Raw genomic sequence first — 22,562 nt, 5'->3', positions numbered from 1 at the left:
AAGTATTGAGTAGTGCATAATTAAAACCTGATTTGGAGATCTTGAACTTTTCTGTTTTGTAAATCTTTTTTTCCTAAGGTGTAAGTCATAACCATCAGAATTAAAACAAACAACAACAACAACAACAAAACTCTTGAAATAATTCAGTTTGTATGCAATGATTCTAGAATATAAGAAAGTTAGCTTTTTTGAATTAGATTACAAAAAATAAAGAACTCTACCATGATTTTCTATTTTTTAGATGCACCTGCATGTGTGTGATGTGGGCTTAAGATATTCTTGGAAAACTTGCATGTGTAACAACATGGTCATCAGCTGACCTCACGTCAGTTCCTGTTAGAAGATATGTGAGTTACTCGTGCCCAGACAGTGAACTGTGTTATGAGTTCAGGACATTCTATTTTGAGGTCTGTGTGTCATCTCTATTTGTAACACATTTGTTTATTCACCCAGTTTTACTGAACTTTTGACATTATAATAGTATAAATATGTTGTTTTATATGACAATGGTTCCCACACCATTTTAATTTAATTTTGTATAATCCAAACAAACTTTACATGCGTTTATTGGAAAGGGTTTAAATTATGTTTTTCATGCATGTTCTTTGAACCATTATCTATTATTGCTCATGCACCTGTGGAACAGTCCACAGCATGTGTGTTTGTGTGTAGATATACAGTACAGACCAAAAGTTTGGAAACATTACTATTTTTAATGTTTTTGAAAGATCAAGCCTGCATTTATTTGATCAAAAATATAGAAAAAAAAATTAATATTGTGATATTGTAATGATGAGACAGAGACGTTCGGATCCATGTGCAGAACTTTAATGATGAGAATGGTCAGACAGGCAATGATCAGTAACTGCGTCAGGTATGTAGGGATAATCAGAATCGATAACAGGAACAAGCAGATGTCGGGGGCAGGCAGCAGAGAATCAGAGTCGGTATAAACAATCCAAAGGTCAGGTACAGAAAGAAAACACAAGGAAAACGGTCGGAAATGTCAGACTGGCTAAACAAGACTTCGCAGTGAGTGAGAGTGAGTGTGCTGCTTATATGTGTGTGTGTAAATGAGGTGCAGGTGTGGCAAGGAAATTGGCTGATGAATGAGGTGCAGGTGTGACAGGGTGATTGTGATGCAGTGACTTAAGGGTAATGTAGTTTGGGTGTGGCGCAACAGTATGAGAGGTGCTAGTGTCCAAGTGACATCTGGTGGTTGATGGGTGGAATGGTCCTGAGTGGAGTGCCCTCTACTGAAGCTCATGGGCACTCCATCTAATGATCGTGACAGATAATTGTTTTAAAATGTATTATACTTTATATTTAAATACTTTTTTAGGATTCTTTGATGAATAAAAAGAAAAAAAAAAGTAGCTATGTTTTGAAAATATAAATATTTTGTAATAACAATATACACTACTGGTCAGTAATTTGGGGTCAGTATTTTTTTTTCTTTCTTTTTTTTATTCAGCAAGGATGTGTTAAATTGATAAAAAGTGACAGTAAAGAAAATATATTATTAGAATATATATTATTAGAATTTTTATTTTTATTTTGAATTAATGCAATTATTTTTAACCTTTTATTCATCAAATTTATTACACAGCAGAACTGTTTCCAACACTTATAATAAATCAGAATATTAGAATTATTTCTAAATGATCATGTGATAGACTGGATGTTACATGTGACACTGAAGGCTGGAGTAATGATGCTGAAAATTCAGCTTTGCATCACGGGAATAAATTATTTTTTTTAAAGTATATTCAAATAGAAAACTATTATTTTAAGTTGTAATAATATTTCACAATATTACTGTTTTTTCTGTATCTTTGATCAAATGAATGCAGGCTTGATGAGCAGAAGAAACTTCTTTCAAAAACATAAAAATTAGTAATGTTTCCAATTTTTTGGTCTGTACTGTACTGTGTATATATATATATATATATATATATATATATATATATATATATATATATATATATATATACATATAATTAATTTGGAAGAAATGTTATCAGAATGTTTTCAATTGCTCTCTTAAAAGTAACAATGTTACTGTAATTAGTTAAAACATTCATTCCTTTAATTCACATCCTTTTTTGGACACGTGGTGGCAGTATAGTCCATGTCAGAGATGCAGATAATGGTGTGAACAAGCTGGAGTGAAAACGATACGAGTGAGGCAGATCTTATGACACTGAGGTTCTCATGCCTATGGGGCAAGTGTTCATGTGATGCCTGATAAGTGATACAATACTGTGCAGCTTGACAATCTATCATCCAGGGGCATTTGAGAGTAGGAACTGTGCAACACAAGATAACTAGTATATTCATGCATCTGTGTGTAAACATTGCTCTTCACTGAGTTAGGCATTTTGGGGGAATGGTAATTACAAAAAGGACCCACAGCACATCTATCGTCCAGTTAACATGAAAAAAAAAAAAAAATCCATGCTGAAATTTTTCAGTGCAACATATCTTTGATGTACCGCCCCTCTTTTGTGAGATTTCAGTATTTAATCATTAATAATTGTATCTTTCAGTTTCTCTGCAACTATGGCAACAGCAAAGGGAACTTCCTCAACAACAATGGCTATATGGCATGTGTTCTTGATTCAGCTGAAGAAATATATTTGGTTCATTATCAGTGTTGCTTAAAATGGCTTGAAGAGATACTGACATGTTTGAACAAGACTGACTGAAATATATATATTTGCAGCAAAAGTGGAACAAACCCTGGAGCAAAATGGGAGAAAGGAATTCTGGATGGTTTGAAAAAAAAAAAAAAAAGTCCAAGTTTATTCCGGACCACGTCACTGTTCTAGTATCTTTTAACTGACCTGGTGATCAATAACTACAAAGATAAGTGGCATGGTTAGGAAAGAACCTTTTTTTTTTTTTACCTTTTTGTAATACCAAAATTGTCTGTGAAGAGTGCTATACTTTTAAATACTACGGGCATTTTTTGCTCATATATTTCAAATGGTGCGTTTTTGTTGGTTTGGGTTACATTTTAGTGGCACCCATAGCCCTTGTTAACTTCTTGCAGATAGATAAATAGAAACTGGAATTAGAAATCGCTCTTTAGGATAACAATTGCATTATGTTTCTCTTTATTCAGGATCAATACACAGTTTATACGTTAGTATAAATGTAAACTTTCTTTATTGTGAAATATGCATGTACAAATATTTAAGTTTTTCATAAACATACCAATAGTGCAAACACAAATTTTGGATATCTAGAATATTTACAGATAGCACAGCAAAACAGGTATCAATCACGGTGCATGAAAGATCTCCTCATATTTCTTTTTTTATTATTATTATTAATTATTCTTATGGATTTGATTATATGTTGTACTTCACATAATACATATTTCATAGTGGGTATTTTATTTTATTTTTTCGTGAAAATAATTGCTACAAGCATAAGAAAGTTAAGCTAATAGTAGATTCTAAAAATCTTCTTTTTTTTACATACTTGCCTAAATTACAGTTCATATTAACTTTAGAAAACAATAGGAACTCAAAATATTCCAGAACAGCGATGAAGCACGACATGAAAAAAAACATAGGCTAACTGACAAATGTCTTCACTTTCATGTTTACACAAGGTGCATCACATATGAACTGAACGAGCATGAAATCCCCGCATTGTTGTGACATCCTTGCTCTTGGCCAACTATCCAATCACCTTCTTATCCTGTCGCACACAAAGGGTGCGCATCGCGCTCACGCCCGCATCGGAATCCCGCAACGCCATTGGCTGAACGACATGTCAATCACAGGATTATCCGCTTCATGGTAGGTTGGTACAGACGCGTTTAAAAACGCCCAAGCCGGAGTCCGCAATTACCGCGTTTTGTTTTATCACCATTGTACCGAATTATTTCCTTGATTGACAGATCGCTGCAAAATATTAACTTTTTATTTTTTAAATTAATATTTTTTTTGTTGTTCAGTGGCGTTGTAGAAAAGATGCATTTGTGATTTTATTATTATTTGTTTTTGGTAGACAGCATCCGTTTCCTACTACAACTATGTAGTTTCTACTTCTGTGCCTTTTATAATTAACTAAAGCAGCATTCAAGTTGCATCGGCACTGCATTGCACTGTTGTCGTGGGCTGTGGAGCTGGTTAGCATGGGATTGCCTGCGTTAGAGTTCAGCGACTGCTGTGTGGACAGCCCTCAGTTCCGAGAGAGGCTCAAGTCCCACGAACTGGAATTAGACAAGACCAATAAGTTCATCAAGGAGCTGATTAAGGACGGGAAAGCTTTAATTCAAGCCTTGAAAAGTAAGATATGTTTGCTTTGCTTACGAATGTCCGGGGGCGTGTACTTTGTTTCCTTGTCTTGTGTAATAAACCAACTGTTACAGATTAATAAAGAAAGCTTCTGATTAATACATAGTCCTTACAGAGTCAGTGAGTGTTACTTAACACAAGACAGAGTAGAGGGCTTAAGATGGGTGTTCTGTTATTAACTGGAATAGTTCACATCTAGTAACGTTAGCTCCCAAAAGTATTTGGATTCTTAAATCACACTTAAAAATGTGTTAATATAATTGTATTACAAAATAGCAAACTAAAAGTTCTCAAGTATCTTTATCCAGAGCTATTTTGCAATTGCTATAAAGCAGCAAGGTTATTTAAGTGGATGTACAAAGTAGTTTCCCTTCAGGTTTACCCAGGCATACTTCTTCACATTAACTACCAACACTTCACAAGTGCATCACACTGTCACACTGATCTCCCGCAGTGACCCACACACACACACACACACATCCCGCTCCACTGCCCATTACCTTTCAAAACACACACACTGACCCGACCCAGCAGAACGAGAGCTAACTACAACTTACAGCCGGGTTTGTGATGTAAAGTTGTATAGCAGGAAACAGCCTCATCTTTGACGTGGTTTCTAATACTGGAATCATCAGATTTAACAATGTTTGTCTGGGCTAGTCATGATTAAGGTTGGGAAGAGAGAGATGTGTTAGCTTTCAAGTAAGTTTGTAATAATACAAAAAAAGCACAAACCTGCATCTCTAGAGCTGGTTGTACAAATCCCCCGAGATTTATCAAAACACTTCACTGTTTTGGCTTTTACATGAGAAAAAACCACTCCAGTCTTGTTTATCCACTGCTGATTTTTTGACAGATAACTTGTGTGATGTGTGACCTGTCATCATGAGTGAGAGTGACCTGCTTCATAAATACCAACCACATTAACTTGTTATTAACATAACATAACATACAGCTTCTCCCAACAGTCGGAGTCATGAGATCACATTTAATAATAACCCCGCAAACACTGATTACAGCCTTTGTGTTTCACACAGATGTATTTTTATATCCTAATTTACATTAAAAGACAGATGGTGACTTGAGCAGGTTCTTCGGAGAAAATACGCAAATGTTCGAAGTGACTCGTGTTTTGGCAACACCCAAATAATGGCACAAGGAAGCACTGTTTCATAGGGCAAAGCATCTTGTTTTTTCACATATGGTTTAGGGTGTCAGTAATTGTTACTTGTCAAGTTTGCATTTACTGTGAGTATGTTGTCTCTATTAGGATTGCACAAAATCAGAATATTCTGGTCTCTAGATATGGCTCAGGTGCAGTGCAAGTCTATGCGATTTAACATCAAAGTTAATGTGTAGCACTGTCACTGCAGTCACATTTCTACTGAATGACTATGGCTTGTTAAATGTTGAATTGGAGTAGATTTTTTGTTGCTGCATCCAAAGGGCAAGCAGTTCACACTCTTTTTAACTTTGGTACACTGTGCTTGGTATATCACAATGTCTGAATTCCCTATCAGTCTACCCTTCCTCTTTTTTTTCTTAAGTAAACGTGTGTATGAGTTTGTTCTTCTTCATTCCATCAATGACTCATTTGTGATTTCCTTATTTTCTCTATCTGTGCCGAGCGGGCTGGTGACCTCTGAACCTCTGTAGGTGTGCTTGATCGATGAGCGCACAGCTGCAGTACGTTTTACAGGTGTGCATCACTGTCACACACTTTTGAGCATGAAAATGTGGCCATCTCTGAAAATCAGTTTTATGTTTGCTGGAGTGACTAACATGACATTATGGTTCATGATGAAAATGGATTGTTGGAAGGTCAGAGCACGAGTTACGGAGGTTTGAAGGACTTCTCAGATCGATTTGAATTCTTATGAACGTTTCAACAATGTTCACACAATGTTTCAGAACACGCAAACGTTAAGAGAACAGGTCAGAACACATATGAACCTAACAGATGCTGGTGAGCAGAAGTCACACTGCTCTGAAGAGGTAACTATTATGCAGTTATGCAGGAATTCCCAAAACTGGTTTGTCAGTCAAACCTAAAATATTTACATGAAGTCCCCCTGAGATTTAAAGTTAATATTTCAAATATTTTACAACACAACTGCATGTTCTGTGATGTTGGATAATAGTCAATTTTATTTTATTTTATTTTATTTTATTTTATTTTATTTTATTTTATTTTTAATTAAATTAAATTAAATTAAATTAAATTAAATTAAATTTTTAAAAAATTTGTAGATTAGATCTAGATTATATTATTGACTATAATTTTCATCATGTAATCTGTAATATATATATATATATATATATATATATATATATATATATATATATATATATATATATATATATATTTGCATGTGTGTGTGTGTGTGTATATATATATATAAATATATATACATACACTACACACATATTTTGGGTATACTGTAGACATAGACTGAGTCTATGTTTCACACACTGCAGAGTTTTCCAGGGTATAAAGTTCCCAAAGGACTAGGCTGTTTTCACACTACACAGCTGTGATTGGAGATTCAGTAGCGCTTCCCTACAGAGATCAGGGCACATCCACAGATTCACGCATGAGCGGACAAAAAAGAAACAGTGTGTGTGTTTTGGTTTGGTTTGTGCTCCATGAGGAGTGTGTTGGAAGGGAAATCAGGGCAGCCTCCGCTCTATAATCTCAGCCCTCTGTGTCTGGAGGAAACCTACGAGAGCTGATGTGGCTTCTCTTTAAGACTTCAGTCTGTCGCGGTGAGCATGACTGAAGCAGGATTATCATTACACAATCTCAGATATACGATGAGATTATAACTGCATTAAGTGTGCTCTTACACACAGGATTACAGTCAAACAAGGCTCTCTATCACTACTTGTTACTATTACAAATGCACACACTTACAGTACACACACACATGGAAACATACACACAGAGAAATGTGTTGTATGTGCTAACTTAAAAGCTACATTTATATTTTCACATTTTAAACTCACATGAAGTTAATCTTTAAAACCCCTAAAGATTTAGTACCACTGTTAAATGTCAAATTGATATACATTTTTCAGACTTTACACTATGTTTTGTTGCCTAAATTCATTTGTAGCATTTAAACTACTGATTTTAGTTTTATTTTCAACTCATTTAGAAAAAAAAAGTAGCGTACGATTTTAATATTGGCCATTCATTTGTTCTTGGGCACAGCATACTGATAAAATAATTAGTGGCTTGTCCTATATGAGCCAGAATTAGAAAAATTGTTTCATGCATCCTGAGAAAAAAAGAAGAAGAAGAAAAAAGATTACTTTAATTGTTATGCACATTTATAATAATAATGATAAAACAGTTTAAAATTTAAGGGGGAAAAGGAGGGAATCATTATCATCACCTTTTAGACAATCATGCAGTAGTCTGCGTACATCCGGAAAAAGGTGTACAGCCCCACAGTTTTCCACATCCCTTTTCCAGGCAGGAAAAAGGAAGCGTGCTTCACTTGCTTCATTCTTGTCCTGAGCTCAATGCGAGTTAGGTTCTGTTGAAAAAATTTGTCCCACTTTATATTAGGTGGCCTTAACTACTATGTACTTACATAAAAAATAAGTACAATGTACTTATTGTGTTCATATTGTATTGTAAAACACTTTTGCTGCTATTGAGGTGGGATAGGGGTAAGGTTAGGGAGAGGGTTGGAGGTATGGGTAAGTTTAAGGGTGGGTTAAGGTGTAAAGTAAGGGTCAACAGTGTAATTATAAATGAAATTACAGAAATTAAGTACAGATGTACTTATACATGTTTTTTTTTTTTATATAAGTACAATGTAAAAACATGTATGTACACAATAAGTACATTGTACTAAATTATTAATTAAAATGTAAGTACATAGTAGTTAAGGCGACTTAATAGAAAGTGGGTCCAAAAAATGATTTAGTTGTATTTAACATTGTAGCATAACGAACTGGACTCATTTCAGCATTCAATATGTGATTAATAGAGCTTCACTGTTGAACCAGGAGCAATCCTGAAAGTTTAGGCCTGGACACAGAATTCAGCTTACACTTATTTTTGTGTTGTGTCGCAAAAGAAAGTAAGAAACTGATGGTCACAGTTTCTTTGAAGTGTCAAAGGCTCACATTTGTGGAGAGGAGGGAATTTATTGTCTTGTTTGTGGTTTGAGGCCGTCTGCTCTGGGATAAACTGTTTTTGTTGTATGATGTGAAGTATGAGGCCTTTAGCTAATGGGCTGTGTTTCATGAAGAGGGACCATTCCACACTTTTGAGGCATTGCTCTCGCACAGACATTCTCACTGGTTAAGACTTCCTGTTTAGTTCAGTGGCTTCTCTGACCAAAACATCCTTCAGGAATTAATAGCATCTGTCACAATCTTTCCACGCTATAAATTGAGCTACCAATCTCGTCATGTCTGTCAGCCTCAAGTGGGTGTCACATGAATACATTTCCTTTTATTTGTCTGCCTAAAGGAATAGTTTGCACACACACACACACACGATTATTATTATGCATATTGCATGCATATAACTAGCGCATTGGTTGTTTATTAGTAAAGCACATATTAATGCCTTATTCCGCATGACCATAATATTTTACATCTTTCTAAACTTAATGAGTTTTGTAGCTCTAACACTTGTTATAACTCTTCTTATGCTTTTTATTATAACCCTAACTAAGAGCAGCTTGGACATTCTTCAAAATATCTTCTTTTTTATGAAAGAACGGAAGCCATACAGGTTTACAGTAAAATGAGAGTGAGTGAATGCTGACAGATTTTTTAGTTTAGGATGCACTAATCCTGTGACCCCTGCGAAGGTAAATGAATGCAGGAGCTCCAGTTTTATTTAGGCTTGGTCTGTGGACTTGACCTGACATGACCTGTGTTGACTCGGAGGCTTCTGCTTGTTTCATTTAACAGGGCTTTTTAATTAGCGAGCCACAGCAGTCGGGGGTTGAGGAGCCATGTGTGGTTGGAAACTAGCTCAGCTTGTGTGCAATTTTGTGTGCGTGTGCCACAGTTTAAGTTCTGACACATTAAATTGATCTTCTTTTAACATTCTCCTGCTGCACCATAAACGTTAACGCGTTGGAGGGCAGAGAGAGGACACAGGAGATGTTTTCTTGGATTGTTTCATGACTGTATCCTCACTGCTGTTGGTACCGGGACAGGAAATTATTCCTGCAGTTCAGCCAGTTTAACGGAATAAACGAGCCAAAAGAAACGTATGAAGCCTTAATACGAGAGATTCCTGTAAGTAAAAAAAGAAATCTCTTAAATTCTAGTACTGCTTATTGTAATACTAAAAGCTTGGCATTAGCCGAAATGACTTTTTGAAAATACATTTTAGTTAATGATCAATTAATTAATCAAACTGATTTAAGAATCAACTTTTAATTTTAAGTTTGTAAATCTTAATTTTATATATATATATATATATATATATATATATATATATATATATATATATATATATATATATATATATATATATATATAATACAGGATAATTATGTTTTTGCTAGAATTTGATGTTGAAATATAAACATTTAAACTGTGGCTGTAATAAAAGTTTGAATTTCAAATCAAATGCATTTGATTACTATGCAATATAATGCAATGCTATCAGAAAAGTGCAATGAAGTTCGTTAAATTAACATGACATGATGTATTCATTCTTATGCAGAATATGCTGAAAACGGCTCCAGTTTAGATGTTCGCATCCCTGGATATGACATGTCTGAGCATGCTTAAAATTTCAATCGTAACACAGTCAGTAATAAAATGTAGCTACTTACTCACATCTTACATCTCATTTTTTGACCGTTAAAACTGAAGCGTCATGCTGGAATTAACATAATTCAACATGTTTAACATTTCGTTAGACATCTGATCCGCTTTACCCAGTGAGAACTGTTATGTTGACGATCTTGATGTCACGTTTGCAGATTTAAGAGAGAGTAAGGTGAACTTTTTGACTGGTTTGACTTGGCTTTCACAGACAAACAAACATATGTATATGACTCAATCTTTGAGACAGTAATACACCTCATGTCCTTGCAGTCGAATATTTTTTGTGACTTACGGTCTATATCTGCCAACCCTGAAAAAACATAAACTACCAAATTTTGCTACAAGTTTGATTGCAACATATAATCATTGCTGTTAATAGTGTTCATAGTCTGTCTGATTACATCATTAACTGAGTTTTACTGTACATTTCTGCCATATGTACATCAACTTAACAACTAATGCTAAATATATTGTAGAAACGTAATTTTCTGTAAAGCTGGTTTGCAACAATTTGTATCGTGAAAAGCGCTATACAAATAAACTTGAATTGAATCTGTTAGCTAAGCTTACCTTTAGCCATTTGTCCTGAAGGTCAAATACTCTTAAAGTTACATTTACAGTCTTTATCCTTTAGGAAAATTAGCCAAGACTAGAATTGTTCTGAAGCAACCATGCAATTTTAATTTGCTTTCACAAATCTTGAAACACTTTTATCGTGTCTGCTGTTTCACAGGACTCGACATCGCAATTGCAGTGATGTACCAGGTGATCCACTGAGCAAGTTTACATTAAAAAAATAAAATTAAAAAATTGTGCAAAAGAGGGTTGAAAATAAGCTTCCATCAGTGATCAATGCAACACAATGGAAATTCAAACCCAGGTTTTGGCCTCAAGCTGCATATATTATAATTCCATTCAATGATCTCTTACTTGTATGACGATTAGGAACCACGCTAACTAATAGTATGTAGGGATGCACGATAATATCGGCACAATATCGGTATCGGCCGATAAAAGCTTAAAATGACCATTATCGGTATCGGCCGATATGAATATTTCTGCCGATGAGCCAAACCGATATTCTCCAAGTGAAATAATTGACCTGTTTTTCAGATGTGAATGTCTGTCTACATTTGTAAAATAATAAATTTATGGTAGAATCAGTACAGAAGAGATACATGGATTTCTCTTCAGTAAAATTAAAATTTAAATATATCAGTATATATTTGTATATATATCGGTATCGGCATCGGCCAAAATTATTTTGAAAATATCGGCATATCGAATATCGGCCAAAATCCAATATCGTGCATCCCTAATAGTATGGTATCATTATACCACAGGCTCTGTGTAACATAACAAGTGTCCGAACGGTTAAGTGTTTGCTTATGTGTAGACCTGCAGTAAGGCATAGCACAAAAATTTAATTGACCAAAGCACTTCTAGGTTTTGCTCGCAGCTCTGATTGCAACCCGTCACATTTGGGCTTAATTCGCATGTTGCCGAGACTTGCTGCAGATGTCACTTACAGCATTTTTTTCAGTTTTTGCCGTCTCATCTGGAGAGGAAAGCAAAACGCAGGTGTTTTTTGACATGTAGGAGAGTCAGGCAGATGTTGTTAATAATGACTTTCCCCCAGCATTGTGCCAAACATTGTCTTAGCGCTCCACTGCTGTCTGTTATACAGTAAAGACCTCTCTTTGGCTTGTTGGCCGCACAGGAACAAATGGGAAGTGGGCGTACAGGCATGAGACAGTATTTCTAAAAACACTGGGTTTTGTTCCATCGGACAATCCCAGAAAACACTTTGGAATTTCTGAAAACTTCGATTTTATTTAATGCATTTAGAGATAAACATTACGTTGTGTTGTGACTGGGATTTTTGTCTGGGATAATATGTATTCTTCTTCTTACCCATCAGTCCCAAAATCTACTATAAAATCCCTGTCCCAAATTTCTCTTTTCCATTGCCAAAAAATGTGTGGGCTTTGGGTAAAGTCCCCTTCGATTATTTTACTATCTCTGTCTCTTCCTGAATGCTGAGCATTGTGGGCCGGGGCTGCTCTCTCATGTCCTGACTCGCTGTGTGTAGAAGCAGTGAGTCCCCAAGAGGAGCGCAGCGACAATGGGCCAGTGTTCACAGGGTCTGGCTCGTTGAAGTCAAAATACTCCTTAGAGATGAGGAAGGGACTTGAAATTGCCTGCCAATGTGCGATAGTTAATCACGTTCTTCTCATTAACCTGTCGAATGAATGCTTGATGTTGCTGCTTTAGTTTACATTTGAACTTTGATTACTTTAAACATAAAAGTAGTCCAAGATTGTTAGCTGGACCGCTAAAGCTGCACTATACAAACCACGGATCTTAGGAAGAATTGTTTTAGAAAGATTTCAACATGATTAATTAGGGAAAGCAGTGCGTTGCCGAAAATCGTCATCATTAATTAGCTTTTATAAACCAGAAGTCTTGAGTTGAATATTCTCAAGGAGTTTATTCTCCTTAACTTTTTATAGGTGCCTGAAAGTTTTCATTTCCTCCCTTAAGAGTTTCAATGATCAACTACTGGCTGCTTTATTTTTGCAGTCTTTGTACTTGTTAAAATTAATAATTACAATATACTGTACTGTAGCAATATTAATGTTTATAGCATTAGCCACATAAACAGTTAGCCATAGTCTAAATTGCAGTAATGAAGGCAGAAATAAATTAAATGTGTAATTACAAATCTATTTAAATGTACAACAATCACTTTTCGATAGAAATGAAATAGTTGTCAGTACATTCAACAGGACACTTGAAAGATATTTCAAAGACAATATAATTATGAAATTATATGTACTAAAAATGTACTTAAGTCCTATTTAAGGATCAGAAAGCACCAGTAGGTGTAACTAATTGGGTTTCATATATATTTAATCTATTATACATATTTTAATTGATTTGTAAATAACATGAAATCAAGAGTCAAAAAACATTACATTCATTACATGCAAAGTATATTATTTCCATAAGTGCATACAATTATGCTTGTGTACTTATTTTAAGTTTACTTATTTTTCTAAAGGGTAAAAGAAAATAAGGCACCATAAAATTAGTCCATAAGACCAAATAGTCAACATTTCAAGTTTTCTGAAGACTAACAAGACATGTGATTATGAGATTATGAAGGAGCTGTTAGTGACCAAACAAACCAAACCAAACCAAAAATGAAGCCCTCATACTGAAAATACTATGTATAATAATACATTCATGGTGCTTTTGTGTCCTATGTGAAACTTGAAGACTTAAGTCATCATTTACACTTAAAACAAATGTGTTGAGGACACTATTTGTTTTTTTTATTAGACCTTTAACACTTTGAAACCTTTGTAGTCTCGCTTTAGCATTGTCTTGTCTCAGATATAAATGAACCCTATTTTATAGTGAGCGATGTAATCATTTGCTGGACTGAGGAAGGAATTCACACTGCAGGTCATTCTGTGAGGGAAATGGTTGAATAATTAAGTACAATCATTGACTGGGCTGCAGAGGGTCTGTCATTGGCTCTTATCTTCTCTTGCAGACTTTTACTGGCCGTGCCTTTGGTTTTAACTAAAGCGCTGTGTCAGCAAGCGGTCACAAGGGTCAGCGTTAGATCAGATACCTGATCCCATTGAGCCACAATGCTACTGTCATAACTGTACAGACTAAAAGAATGCTTGTACGGGATCAGGATAGGGATACAACATAGGCCATACATCTATTTATGAATATTTAGCTCAGCTTGTGGTAAAGCTATTGTGATAAGCTTTGATTCATCATGTGGCGTTCTCCCTACCATCTTGTGGTTTTTGGTAGTTGTCAGTGTATTACAAAGGCACAAAACTGATTTTAGTACTTCAGTAGGTTGGTATATTAACATTATGCAAGTTAATGAAATACAGTTTTTTTAATGTAAATTAAAATGTGTGTGTTTTTTTTTTACGGTTAAAGCTGCGTTAGGTAACTTTTGACGCTCTAGCGGTTAATAAACAGAACTGCTTGCATCTTGCGGAAGAACATCGTAGCCGGAACTACTTCTCTCTGTTTATGTCTATGAAGAATCACAAAGGTACTGGGTTACTCCGCCGCGGTGCCCCCGAAGCAATCTAAAATAGTCAGAATATAAACAATTATTATAGGTGCACCCTATTGATTCAGGACAAGCTAAAAACACGGTTTGGAAAATGGATTTATGGTGTACTCGCTTATTATATAAATGTTTCTACATTTTGAACACGAACATAGTTTTACATATGGATTATAATTTTCGGGAACCAAGTTAAACATAAATTGTAACCATTAATCTCCAAGTACAGCGTCCCTGGGAAGCCCAAACAAAGATGATTGGACTCAGAGATGAAAAAAAACTGTGTTTCGACGACATGGCGACAAACACAAACGCAACTCTTCCTCTTCTCCGTCGGAGCGCAACAAGGCCACTTCCCCCTTTTTGTGTATTCATCTGGGCGGAGGTTAGTCAAAAAACTGTTTTAGTGACGTCATTACTGCAGGAACTAGAGGGATGTAGTCCAAACGGGTCGTTCGTTGTAGGCGAATTCTGTTAAATAAAATATCTTGCTTGACATTGAACTTTGAGCTTTAGAATTTTACAGATATTAGTTATACTCTAACAACAACATTACACACTAACTAAAGTTTAAAACAAGGGATCATGAAGAACGGGACCTTTAAAGTGTTCACTTTAAAAAATTTCAAACACAATAAATGTAATTATGAAATCACATGTAACAATGTACTTAAGTCCTACTTAAAGGGAAAAAAGCATTCAAAAGTTCAGCTAAAGTTGCATTTAATCTAAATTTAAACTCTAATACATTTCCATTTAATTTCCATTTAATTGTAAATAGAAAGCAATAAGTATACAAGGACAACACATTCAGTTCACACTGATATATATTTTTAAGATATATTGTTTCCATGACAAGTACTCATTTTGAAAGCATGCTAAATTGTACTTTAGACTATGCCAGATTAGTTTAATTAGTTTCTTTTTTTTAATGGGGCATTTTTGTTTATTATTTTAGAAAGACAGCTAATGCCTTTCTGAATTTTTGGATGTTATATGATGAGGTCTGCATTATCTTGGTGGTCTCTGGAGGAGGCAGGCAAGCCCAGGGCAGTGTGAGCATGTTGTGATAATGGCTCTGGGCTGTGATGGAGGCCCCGGGCTGCTGCTGCTGGCTCTCCATATGCCAACTCAAACAAACCACAACACACTGGCAATAAGAGGGAGAGCGCAAGGCAAGCTCCTGGGCCATTTCCCTCTCGTACAGCTCCAAAAATAACCCCTGCTGACAGTTTTTAATCTCCACACAACCCCCTTTAGTCCCTCCAGGGGTTCAAGGAAAACTGTTGGATGCAGAGATTTTCAAAATTCAAGCTTTGTGCTTTGCTTTTGAAAGAAACAGTGAGCCATGACTAAAATCTGGGAGCTATTTGTAGATCAGCACAGAGTGATTTGGTTATTAGCACCTGCGCGTGATCCAAAACCTCAGCAGCCTGGAAGGCTGAAATCTAAGACCATTTCTGAGCTCAGTATGGACCGAGCTCCTCATATGACGCCTAACCTTATCAAACTGTTTATGAGATGCATTCTCAAATGCTTCATCTCAGTTAATTCCCAGTAAAAATAAACCAAAAGCCAAATCACTGTATAAAAAGAAGAATTTGAAGAATGTGCTGATATATAAATTTTCCTTTAAACACGGCGGTCAAACAAATGTCAGTCTCCCATGTGTTATTGCCTTATAAACTTCATGGGATCATATGATTTTCGCCTTATAAAATTTCATTGTGAATTTTTGTTGCATTGCACAAAGTTTCAAACAAACAGCAATATTGCCAGTTGCATGGGTTCGGAAAATAAGAGAAACCTGTTTGAAACCAGTAATTATTTAGTGACACAATATTTCGTACACTAATGGCACAGAAGAAAAACTGTAAAAAGTGGTAACTGGCAGTTGTTACCATAAAGAGATATTTCTACCTGGTTTTACACGTACAATTATTATTATTATGATTATGGTAATTAATGGATTTAGGCTGATTCTTTGTTAAATGTAAAAAAAAATTTTATGTGAATAAGACCAGGTAATATCAATGTTACTTTTTCAGTATATAAACATTACACACAGAAGCCAAAAACAGACTAAGGGCCACAGAATTTGTTATGGAAGTTGGAAAAAAAAGACTATTTTATGCACAAAAAAACTGTAAACATTATATTGTACAGTAAGAATCGATATTTTTTTAATTAAACAATGTTTTTTAATCATTAGTGTTGATAAGACTTTAAATAAGCATTAAATGCCGGTAAATGGAATAATCTTAAAACGGTTCAATGATTTGCCATATATCAAACTTCTAGTTATGGCCCAATCTTTGCCCAAAGCAACATGAGACTCCAGTGAGCCATGAAGACCTCAGCTGACCTACTAAAGCTTGTCTTCATTCATCGTGTCATGAATTTTCAGGTTATCCAAAGCAGTGCTGTATCTCTTTTCTAAATTGGCTTAGAACTGAGCATTTTAGAAGTTAAAACGTTCACTGCTTTTAGAAAAGGGAGTTTTGAAAGTGAGCACCCCGTTATTTTCTTCATGTGACAATGGCAGGCTCAGGAAAGAGCCAGTGAACTGAAGCATGTGAATTTGTCTTCCGGCCTATTATTCCTTCGCCCAGAACCCTAGAGCGCCAACAACTGCACAACAGTGAAACGAAACAGCCCACTTACCTCTGAACTTAAGCGCGAAGTCAGAGACTGCTGTTCACATCTATATAATTATAAATGGGGAAGTTCTGGTTATTTCTGTGTTCTCAGTGGTCTCTGAAAGGGGAAGAAACGACGCGCAGAAGTTTCAGTGGTGTTGCAGTAGCTATTTGTTCAGCAGCATGACAGTAGCTCAACTCTTCCAAAATACTGTAGCATGCCGCAACAACCAGCTTTTTTTTTTTCCTTAATGAAGTGTTGTAACAGGATGTTGGACACTCACTTTAAGTTAATATTTTAAACCAAATATAATAATAATGATAATAAATAATTAACTTTAATTATATTCTAACTCCAAATTAATATCTGTTTTTCATACTGTAGGGGAGAGCGGGGTCGAAAGTAACAAAGCGATTTTCTCCGAGCCTATTACTACATTTGCATGCCAAGCTATGACATCATGTTCAACACGCAACCCTTCACAGAGCTGAGAAATATCACGTGATTTTGTCATAATTTCCCGCAGTTAGGTCCGTAAAACTGTTAATTGAAAAAGTAAATTATTGAAGAGGTAATTTTTTTTAAATTAGTTGTGTTGTTTTTCTTGTTTCATGTGTCACAGTAATGATCAATCTACAGGTTATTTAGTGCTTTAACACATCCTAAAGTTTGCATTATCCAAGTTTTTTAGTATAAAAGTAAATCAGGTTTAAATGTCAGGAGTTTCTGGCGGAATTTCCTGTGTCTTGCATCATTTATTAAAATGTTAATGTCATATTATACCAAAAGAATATGTCTGAGTGAGGGTCTGAAAGACAAACAGAGGTATTGTTTTATCCGGATGTTTATGAGAGGGCATTTCTGGACATAGAAGAACATCTGGGCAGCTCCTACCTCACATTTACCTTAGTTATGTTTAGGTTTTAGTCATATCTTAGCCTTTACACCTCCACCTATGAATTTGCAGTGTTTGTTTTAATGCACATTTTCAATTTATGCATAAAGACAACTGGATGGAAACATGAATAGGCCTACTGTTACATTATGTTTGGAATTTATATTATGCTAATATAATTTAATTATTATATTGTTAATTCTAATGAAAAAAATGTTTTATAAAAATACACTGAAAAAAATCAAGTTTGTACAGTCGGGTTTGAGACATTTGATGAAACTTAAATTTAAAATAAAAATATAAAAATGTAATTTAATATTTTTTTGCAAAAATAAAGGTCTAATTATGTTTGCAGTTAAATATTAACAAGGCCATAGTCAGGTTTACTTAATAAAAATAAGAGTAACAGAAAACAATCTAGCTTATATTGTTGTGTTACTTTTGACCCATCTGTGTGTTACTTTCGTCCCAACCGATGGGGTCGAAAGTAACAATGTGCAACTTATGTTCATAGTGAAATTATACTGAAGTCTTTCTACATTTCTACAAAATACCACCTGGTATTTTTAGACCACACTTATGAGTTACTGGCCACAGCGGAAATATATCTGTCTACAACGTTATCTTTTAAAATGATGTTTTTCTGAAAAATGGTACTTTCGCCCCTGCTCTCCCCTACATTATAATGTTGTGATTCGTAAGCTTACTTGTAGCTTTAGTTTTTAATGCTTTATTTAGTCATGGTTGTGGTGCCAGTACAAAACAAATGACTCCGCTATTCAATCTAAAAAGTATGGAAGCTTGTTTCTACCACTGAACAAAAAAAAGGTAATTGCATATTTTTACTTCACAATTCAGACTTTTTAAAAATATTGCAATTGCAAGTTTACTTCTAGCAATTTTACCTTTTTTTCTCAAAATTGTGTGAAAATAAACTTGCGATTCTTACGTTTTTATGCTCACAATTCAGATTTGTTTTTTCATTCTGACTTTTTTCCGTGCAATTGCCAGTTTATCTCACAATTCTGACTTTATAACTCGAAATTGCATGACAAAAGTTAGAATTGTAAGAAACAGAACATAATTTACATTTACAGTGCCCCATGACATGACATGCAAGAACAAATAAATAAATAGTGTGCACAATTTACTAATTCATTCCCTCATGTACTAAAATGTGCACACAATTATTATTTAATTCCATTGATTTACTAAATAGTTTCCTCTATTTGCTAAATTGTCCGCACAATATACTAATTAATTCTCTCGATTTATAAATTGAGTAAACAAAATAGTACATAGAGGGAACAAAATAGTAATCGTGTGCATGTTTAAAAAAATTTTCCTGCATGCCATGTGCGGTGCTCCATAATATCACACAGTTCTGGAATAAAAAAGGTCAGAATTAAAATCAAAATTGATGTCACATCCTGAGAGACAGTCTTCTGTTCTGTAACACATGAAACAAATCAAGTCTGTTCAGGTTAATGCTGAAAGAGCTATGCTGTATTGTCCTGTCAATGTGCCCCCCCCCCCCAAAAAAAAAGTAAATAAAGAAAAGAAAAAAGGATTAATTCAACCTCTCATATAGTCAAACTATCATATAGCCACGAATATGCTTTTATAATCAAACTTTCATACCAGTGTTACCCAAACAGGGAGGAATTAGAAACTACAGAGACAGGAGCTAAAGTGAAAGGAAACACAGGAGACAGGAACATGCACACAGTGAAAATAAACATGACCCTGACATTGAAATCTGCCAGAATATTTGGGAAAGAAAAACAAAGAATAAATACAGATTCCAGCCGTTTATCACATTTTTTTTTTTTTTTGGGTGGTTTTCAGATTAAGTCCTCCATGTAGATACATATTTAATTAAAACTACTGTAGATTAAAATTTTATAATGAAAATGTGAGTGATGTGAAAAACTGCTGCTTTGTGTCGTTACTTAGGTATTTCTTACTAGCTCAGAATAGTGAAGTTTTGAAGTCTTTATGAAAATTTAAGATTAATTCCAAGAATTTCTAGCAAGTAAAAGAAAGCTGGGAAAAGGAATTGAATACTTTACCATTTTATTTACTATTTTTGATAATACTTTACTGTAGTTGTACTACAAGAAGCTCAGCAAAAGTTCAAAGTAGCTTCCTCGGGACTGAATTTCAGGTCTTCACTCATAGCCTTTCATTGCATTCCCCTTGTTTTGGTTTCATGCAACCCTCCAAGTCGTTGAGGTTTTTCCTTTGGGGTGTCTGTTAGGTACAGGCACCCTCCCCCAGCCCTTCTGCCTCGTCCAGATAACAGTGATCATCCGCCGCCTGCTTACTGACTAGCAATCAGTCCCATTCAGCACCAAAGGTGGCAGTTGTTTTCACGTTCTGACCGAGTAAATAGCAACTTATTCGAGCATACATGTGCTAGCAAACACCATCAAACATTTTCTGCAAGTGTTCGAATAACACAAAAGCACACAGACACACGCAAGCGCAAAAGCACATGCATGTAGGGTTAAAGTTATCCATCACGGCTTGCCGTAATAATGGGATTTCCTTGCTGACCTAGAATCCTATTCCTAGCGAGCAGAAGCAGAGATCCCAAGGCCTCCGCAAGCAGTCACTCATCTCGGGACGCGTGCTGTTTGTTTTTGCCCTCCCTTTCTCCTGCAGACATCACACGTGGCACGTTTAGCATTTTGGCACTGCAAGGTCATGAATTATTAGAGTGATTCATTTCTGCTTGGGGAATGCAAACAATGCTTGAAGCAGCAAAGTGCATATTGAACCAGATTTGATTGAATCTGGATTTTATATCATTATCTCTTTAGAGGCTAATTTGCAGTTGTATCAATTATACGGCCGTAGAATGGGCCCGACTGATCATTAGCACAAACACTGCTTTCAAATGAAAGAAAAGTTACAAGCCAAACAATTACTTGTATTACATTGTAAACACACAGTGAAATGTTAAACACAACATGAAGTCAAAATGACCCGATTTCCTTAAAGGGTTAGTTCACCCAAAATCAAAATTATGTCATTAATAACTTACCCTCATGTCGTTCCAAACCCATAAGACCTCCGTTTATCTTCGGAACACAGTTTAAGATATTTTAGATTTAGTCTGAGATAGTGTTGTTACGGAACCAAAATTTCAGTATTCAGTACCGATACCAGTGAAAATCCATGGTTCTCGGTACCATTTTCGGTACCAAAGCAAAACACAAAAATATTCTAATAAAAAAAAAACTTTTTAGCACTAAAAATAAAACCAATGCCATTCTTTATACTTATTTACAATTGTGTTTAAAGTTTTTCTACAAGTTATATTATTATGAAAAACAGTAAACAAGTTTCACCCAAATTTAATTGGTCTTTTAATTTATGAAATTTAAATACATTTTATTTTTGGTAAATAAAGGGGATTTGCTATTAAAATTAAAACATGGAAGAAATATTGTGATTTATTTCTTTAAAAATAAAGTTTTATACATTTTTTCAACAGTAGTAGCAGTATCACATACATTTTACTAAATAATAGCAATATTTCTAGCACAATCCCTTTATGTAAAAATTAACTTTTTGGCCTAATGAATGCATATTTGTAATTTTTAACTGAACTTAAGACTGGTGGTGAATTGTGATGCCTAAGATATTTTTGGTCATTGAGGGTTTCTGTAAAAAAAAAAAAATAGTAATAGATCATATTAATTATTATTAAAATATAATACTACTACTAATTCTACTATCATACTAATGTATATACAATGCACTATAAATTGATGAGCTGCTGGGTTCATGAATATTAATCAAGTTGTCTGGGTATGTCAGAAACAGGTATGTCTTCTGCTTGTTCGAAAATGAATATGAATAATGCTAAATGAACTCCATTATTTTGACAGGAGAAGACAAAGAATAGTTTACATACAGCGAGTCGATTCAGCGTGGTAAGACTCTCGCTCTCTCTCTCTCTTTGCATGTGTGCGAAACAGCGCTATCAGTAAAGCAACTTTGAGTCGTGCGCCTTCACAAAGAGTTTACAGGGCATCAAATACAGGTGCGCTGTGCGTCCATTGAGATGAAGTGAAAAGTTCAGATCGCTTGATGGAGAGAGAACTCTGAAGCTCAGATGCTGAAATTAATGCAAGCGTCATGCGCTTCAGTCTATATAGTACACAAACTTTCATTCATTAAGCCATTCATTAATTCACACAGAGACGCGCAGAACACGGATTCATATTTCAAACAACTTTTGCGGCTTAACATTTACAGATACTGGTCCATTTGGAGATTTGATTTGATTTATTTATGCTAACTTTGACAAATTCCATGACTGTCCATATTAAAATGTAAGTTTCATTTTCATGACTGGATTTTGAGATTCCTTCCTCGTTTTCTGCTTCGCGGAAATCATATCACTGAACCGGGATTGAACGGGATCTCGGTACTACCGATACTTAAAGAAATCACATTTAAAAAATGTTAGTACCGACTTGGTACCGAAGTAACGGGTCTTTTGACAACACTAGTCCGAGAGCTCTCAGTCCCTCCATTGAAACTGTGTGTACGGTAAACTGTCCATGTCCAGAAAGATAAGAAAAACATCATCAAAGTAGTCCATGTTACATCAGAGGGTCAGTTAGAATATTTTTGAAGCATTGAAAATACATTATTGTCCACAAATAACAAAAAATACGACTTTATTCAGCATTGTCTTCTCTTCCGGGTCTTTTGTGAGAGAGTTCAAGACGCTGCATTGACGCTGCTGACGTGTTTTTCTGATGCGCCCAATAACAAA

At 35.1% G+C, this 22,562-nt stretch overlaps 1 protein-coding gene and 1 long non-coding RNA gene across 5 annotated transcripts in view; one reads left to right on the top strand and one right to left on the bottom strand.

Moving 5' to 3' along the window:
* Window positions 1–3,786: 3,786 nt before the first annotated feature.
* Window positions 3,787–22,562, top strand: part of LOC127942120 (rho GTPase-activating protein 26) — a 78,995-nt gene continuing 60,219 nt past the window's right edge. The window contains exon 1 of one of the 3 annotated variants that reach the window (XM_052537700.1): window positions 3,787–4,304. In XM_052537700.1, the coding sequence (XP_052393660.1) occupies window positions 4,151–4,304 (154 nt within the window). In that variant the 5' untranslated portion in view covers window positions 3,787–4,150. The remainder of the gene's footprint in view (window positions 4,305–22,562) is intronic. The other 2 variants (XM_052537701.1, XM_052537702.1) reach the window with 2 other exon arrangements.
* LOC127942122 (uncharacterized) lies at window positions 7,489–20,461 on the bottom strand. Of its 2 annotated transcripts, none has more exons than XR_008149264.1 (3): window positions 19,840–20,461; window positions 7,712–7,855; window positions 7,489–7,594 (listed from the first exon to the last, which is right to left on the bottom strand). It is a non-coding gene; the product is annotated as an uncharacterized LOC127942122 (long non-coding RNA). The 2 variants fall into 2 exon arrangements; XR_008149263.1 differs by lacking the exon at window positions 19,840–20,461 and adding an exon at window positions 16,897–17,170.

The sequence above is a fragment of the Carassius gibelio genome, chromosome A21, assembly GCF_023724105.1.
Source record: "Carassius gibelio isolate Cgi1373 ecotype wild population from Czech Republic chromosome A21, carGib1.2-hapl.c, whole genome shotgun sequence".
NCBI lineage: Eukaryota > Metazoa > Chordata > Actinopteri > Cypriniformes > Cyprinidae > Carassius > Carassius gibelio.
The sequence above is the reverse complement of the archived record's forward strand: the minus strand, read 5'-3'. Positions and strand labels throughout refer to the sequence as shown.